The sequence below is a fragment of the Belonocnema kinseyi genome, chromosome 1, assembly GCF_010883055.1.
Source record: "Belonocnema kinseyi isolate 2016_QV_RU_SX_M_011 chromosome 1, B_treatae_v1, whole genome shotgun sequence".
NCBI lineage: Eukaryota > Metazoa > Arthropoda > Insecta > Hymenoptera > Cynipidae > Belonocnema > Belonocnema kinseyi.
The window spans coordinates 23,371,946-23,378,202 of NC_046657.1; the positions used below are offsets into that span (position 1 = coordinate 23,371,946).

General features: G+C 32.5%; 1 protein-coding gene across 3 annotated transcripts in view; it reads left to right on the forward strand.

Moving 5' to 3' along the window:
• The window catches only part of LOC117167177 (serine/arginine repetitive matrix protein 2-like), a 30,025-nt gene extending 25,597 nt beyond the window's left edge, over positions 1-4,428 (forward strand). For all 3 annotated transcript variants that reach the window (XM_033351906.1, XM_033351920.1, XM_033351912.1), the window contains one exon: positions 3,037-4,428. In XM_033351906.1, the coding sequence (XP_033207797.1) occupies positions 3,037-3,448 (412 nt within the window). In that variant the 3' untranslated portion in view covers positions 3,449-4,428. The remainder of the gene's footprint in view (positions 1-3,036) is intronic.
• The last annotated feature ends 1,829 nt before the right edge of the window (positions 4,429-6,257 follow it).

Below are 6,257 nucleotides of genomic sequence, written 5' to 3' on the forward strand. Positions count from 1 at the left end.
ATTTCATTTACCAAAAAAGTTCTATGGTTCACAAAAAAATTTTTTTCAATGGAAAAAAGAGGTTGGTAATGTAGGAATCCCACTGTGTCGCATGCCCTTAAAAAAGAAAATTTCTGACATTTCCAGTTTTTCCAGGTAGGATAGACACCCTGGGTTAAAAAATAAAAGTATTTTTGATGAAAATTCATCTCTTTGGTAGAAAAGGAATATTCGCTGGTTGAAAATTGAACTTTTTTGTCGAAAGTTCTTTTTTTTTTGGTTGAAAAGTTGTGCTTTTTGTTTAAAAAGTTAAACTAGTTTGTTAAAATTTAATTTTTTTGGTTACAGATACATAATTTTAGTTGAAAAATGATCATTCTGGTTTTAAAATTAAACTATTTTTTTGCAAATGCTTTATTTTTAAATATCAACTTTTGTGTTTTTCTTTGCAAATCCATTCAGGGCGTCTACCCTACCCGAAAAACATGGAATTGTCAGGGAATTTTTATATTCCAGAAAAAACCTGGAACTATCAGGGATTTTTTTTTTAAGTCAGGAAGTTGTTCGAAAGCGTGCTTCATTAAAAAAAATGCAATCTAAATTTGAATAACAATGATTCCTAATAGTTAAATTTTCAGTTAAAATTCTAATTTTCAACCAAAGCAACGAATTTTCAACTGAAAATGATGACTTTAACTGGAATCGTTTAATTTGTAATCAAAATGATGACTTTTTATTTATTAACATTACATTTTCAACAAAAATATTAATTTTCAAGGCAGAAATTTAATTTCTACTAAAAAAGTCATAAATATATATGCATTTTTTAAATTGAAAATTTAACTGAAGTTATATCTTTTCTATTTTTGGTGGCAAATTGATCTTTTTTTAGTTGATATTTCGTCATTTTTGGTAGAAAATTAATATTAATGGTAAAAATTTCTGAGCGCTTCTTATTTATGATCCCAAGTTTTTAACTCGATGTGGCGCTTCGTGTGAAAATAAGTGAGGAAATAAAAGTGTCGGTAAGGTAGGAATCTGTACACGTGACCCATTCGCCACATGGCCTTAAAGGGTGGCCGCAAAGTGTCATTTTTATTTTCGAAATTCCCTGTCCATTAACATTCCAAGATTAGAGAAAACGATTCATTTTCAACCAAACGGTTACAGTTTTAACTATAGAAGAGGAATTTTCAACCATTAAGGGCATGTGATACTTAGAAAATTGTCGATTTTACCAGTTTTAGGTTCCCCCGGCTTTTTTTTCTAGAATAATAAATATTTTGTCCTCAAAATTTGGGAAATTATAGCGAACATGCTAACGGACGTCCCTACAAACTTTTTGTAGGTTAATTCAAAAAAGTTTTAATTTAACAAAATGTGATTAATTTGCATCGCGCTTAGGAAATAGTATCGATTTTTTCAGTGTTAGATTCCCCCGGCTTTTTTCCTAGGATAAGAAATATTTTGCCTTCAAAATCTGGGAAATGATAGCGAACATGCTAACGGACGTCCCCGCACACTTTTTTTTTGTGTTTTTTTATCAAAAAATTTTTGAAATTGCTAACAACGCGCGTGTATATTTCGAGGTTATGTGTTGTACAATTCACCCGAGCATTACTACCAAACTACACAATTTTTTTGGCCGAAAACTTTGGACTTACAAATAAACATAGTAACTAATCTGCCGGAACTAACCTTGTTTGCAGGCAATCAAAAAAGTTTATTTCATAAATAATTTCCAGATTATCGGAAAGGCAGCGATGAAAAACGACGTAACCTCAAAATAATGCATTTGCATAAAATTTTTATTTAGTAAAATAAATTTTTTTGATATTATCCTTCAAAAAAGAGTCCGGGGACGTCCGTTATGATATTTTATAGCATCTCAGAATTCAGTTTTTAAAAATTTTAATTTTTGTGGAAAAAAAGCCGGGGAAACTGTAAGTATCACATGCCCTTAAGGTAGTTTTCTACTTTGAACCGCTCGAAAAAAAGATATTTTTGTGCATTGTTTTCAAAAAAATATAAAAAAATATAAAAACATAAAATCGTCATTCAGAGACAACTAAAAAAGTAGGTAGGTCTGCGATGTTGTAAAAATCTCGAGAATGGGCGGTTTGAAATAAAAGAATTAAACATGTTTAGATTCTGTATGACTTCAGCAATCGGCTGAACTAGGATTTCTTATATACATGCAAAAAAACAACATATCAGCTGCCAAAAAATGAAAAAAGTGGGTTTATTTTCACAGTTTTTTGTAAAAAAATATAGGTGAAATTAAAATAAAAAATAATCCTTTTCTCGAGATGTTTACAACAGCGCGGACCTGCCTACATTTTGAGGAGTTGATTTTGACTGACGTTTTTGGGTATAAAAAGTGCATAAAATAAATAATAAATTTTTGTTAGAGTGTTTCATTAGTGTATTAAGCTTAACAAACCCTAAATCGATATAATTATTAATAATCTCTGAAAAAATGCACAAAAATAGCTTTTCTTCGAGCGTTTTAAATTAGAATACTGTCTTAAGAGTTGAAATTTCCTCTTTTGGAGTTAAAAATGCAACCGTTTGATTGAAAATCAACCGTTTATTCTAATCTTGAAATGTTAATGGACAGGGAATTTCGAAAATAAAAAAGACATTTTACAGCCGTCTACCTTACCGACACTTTTTTGTTATTTCCTGACTTATTTTCACACGAAGCGCCACATCGAGTTAAAAACTTAGGATCATGAATTAGAAGTACTAAGAAAGGGGGGTCTAGTCTTAAATTTTAATATTTATAAAAAAAAACATTGTTGTACAAATATTTTTTTGGTCCTTTTTTTATAATTATTAAAATTGAGGACCAGAACCACCTTTCTTGGTGCTTCTTATTTATTATCCCAAATTTTCAATTCGATGCGGCGCTTCTTGTGAAAATAAGTTGGGACATAAAAAAAGGGATGGTAAGGTAGGACATCTGATCACGTGACCCACTCCTCAAATTGCCTTAAAATGAAACCAATATATTTGTATCTGTATGATTCCGTCTTTTTTGTTGTTGTTGTACAGGTTCGGAAAAATGGCACAGTGGAGCGTCGATCGCCGAGACATGGAAAACATGCGTATCACCAAGGACGGTGAGAACGCGATGAAGGTGGTGATCGAGGGCGAGGAGCGGATCGCCCGACTGGGTTACGATTCCCCTCCCCCGGGTCACTATCCCGAATCGCTTCTCACCCAAGGTCCGCGTGGTCTCGAATGCTGGGACGACGTCCGCGTTCGCTACGACTATTACAAAGCGCGAGGTTATCTCCGGGACTTGAGCCTGGACGATTACGTCAAGTGGGAGGAGTGGTGGTACAAGTATCAGGAATGGTTGGAAGCTGAGCGTTACTACGAACAATGGGCCTCAAGTCGAGCGGCCGGTGGTGGGGGCGGTGGCCGCAAGAGGCGCGGCAGGCGAAATAATGCTAATCATTGAGAAATAAGAATAACGGCAGATAATGATATCCACTTAACGATGCATCTCCTCTAATTATGTTGCAAAGATTCAACATACTTTTTGATTGGACGCTCAGAGAGGGAAAATTCTCGATGCATTTGGGATCTGCGATTCTGCGGACGCGAGAGACCAATGTAAGGCATGAGAAAAGTAAGAATCAAATGCGGCGCCTCCTAGTGAAGCCTGTAACAAGTTCTTGGAACTTATTATAGATTTGCTAGTGAGCTCAAAGATATTCTTTGGCGAGGTTCTGCATTTAGGCTTATTTTATATTTTTTTCCTGAGCGCCCAGTGAAAAAAGTTGATGACAAGAGTGAAGTGATTTACTTAAATTTCAAATAGATTCATACATTAATGGATTGCTAATACTCAAAAATCAAATGAAATCCTGACGGTATATGGAAAGAAAAAGAGAAAAGTCCTGAAAGTACAAGAGGTGTTTAATAATTTGGTGGATTGTTTTTTTTTTTTTTAATGGTTGTTGCGTAAAGGTAACAACTCGATATGAATATAAGAGATATGTATGCAAACTATGGGTATATTATATTATATATCTATATTATAATAAAGAATATTGTTGCGCTGTCGAGAAAACATTTTAGTTTTGACGCGACAAAAGTCAGCGAGAACGCTTTTAATGAATTTACGTAACCTTATTACGTCGGGGCGATTAGACCTGATCAAATTTGTATGCACGCTTAGAATTTTGAAACGTTTTACGGAAAGGAAGCAGACGGTAGTATGTGATACGGGCACAAATTATAATCACACTTCGATTTTGTCGAACTTTTTTTTCTCTTTGTTCTTCTCTTAATTTTTTTTTAAATTATTCAAGATTAATCGTAATACTTTGAGATCTTTTTTTCATTTTGGACGAGAGTTTTGTGTAGGATTTGACGATCCCTAAAGACATCGCGAAAACAGTGACAAATGTGAAATATAATGTACATGACAAAAGATTAAGTGGTTCTTCTTTCTTATCGCCCCTCCCCACTCCGTATCTCCATATTTTTGAATAACTTGCACTTATGTTTAAACATGCTGCATTTGAAAATAAAATATTTGAGTGACGTGGAAATTCTGTGAAATTATTGAATGCACGTGAGAAGAATAATTACAGGGTGTCCACTGACATTGAAAACCTGGAAATCTTGAATTTCTCACGAGAGCCTTTAGTCAAAATTTTTGCTTTGCTTTTAAAACCGATTTCGAGGGGATAACACCTCGGTTTTTAAATATACACCAGATTTCAAAAGTTTGTAAAATAATTGTAAATATTTCAAAGTTTTTATATTATTTAAGGGGGGTTCCTACTTTGTTGGGTCAATAAAATCGTTTTTTTTTCTTTTTACATTTTCGGATAGATGTATGTTTCAAAAATATACCTGGAAAATTTCAAGTCAAAATATAAAAAATTTCGAAAGTTATGGGCCGTTGAATGGAGCGGTGTAAAACGCGCTGGGCTGCAGCAGCCGGGGGCTCTGCGGCGGCGAAACCGGTTCCGATTTTAGGCTTATTTTTCACGGCAATGAGGAAGGTGGCTTGTATGGACCTGACATAGCTGACTAGGCGTAAGTACTCTCGTATTCTGAACTTTATTTAAACAAATGATTGTTGTAAATCTGATGTCAAATTCGTGATTTCTGACGGCTTGAACTATGAAAATCATATGAATCTTGGAAAAAAGTAATTTTGCAATAGTTTTTATTAAATATATTGTTTAAATAATTTTTTATTGCAAAAATAGTACCAGAAATGAAATCAGTGATATCGAAAGCTATGGAAACAATATGCATCATTAAAAAATTGTAATTTGATTTAAAAAATTGTTTAAACAAATGAATTTTGCAAATTTGAAATCAGCGACCCCGAAAACATACGAAATGATGAATAAGTGTAATTATAGCGCAAAAGTTCAACATAATTTTTTGCGATTTCTATGAAAAACTTTGAACGCGTTTTTCTCAAAATCACGTTTTCCGTGTTTGTGGAAGTCCCACAAAGCGCAAAAATTGAGCAATCGCTATGAAACTTTTTTGACATGTTCTCAGAAGGTGTCCGCACAAAGTAGACTACAATCATAAAAAAAATATTGAAAATTGTTTGTTAGAAATAATTAGTAGCAAAAAACACGTCAAAAAATCATTTTTTTTCAAAATCTCATAACTTCCTCATTTTTCAATTTTTGTTCTTCATTCTAGTCTACTTTGTACGCTATAGTGTATAGATTAGGAAATATTTTTATTTTTTTTCAGATCTTTTCTACGGCGGACAGATCTTCCGCCAGCGGGAAAAGTCGCCGCCGACCACCCGCCATTGATCAGTGCCATCCCTCCCCCCTTTCTTATGTAACAACCCAACAAATTTTTTAGTACCACAATAAACATAGACAAACAATTGTGGAAAATTTCAGTCTCCTATCTTTTTCAAGAATTTTAAATATTGAAAAAAAAATTTTAATCGTTTGTTAAATTTTGATTTTCATGAATTAATCTTTCACTTAAAAAATTTTCCATTTTATATTTTCAATTTTTAAGCATACATTTGAATTTAAAGAATTTAAAAATGCAATTTCATAGGATTAAATAACTGAAAATTAGATTATAATTGACGAATTATTCATAAAAAAGCATTTTTAGTTGATCAAGTGGGAAAATAAATTAATTCATGATTTTTAAAGATTTAAAAACTTTCAAAAGATTTAAAAGATTATAAATATTTTTAAAAAATTAATAATTTATTAAATTTTGATTTTTATCAATTAATCTTTTACTTAAAAAATTGTCCA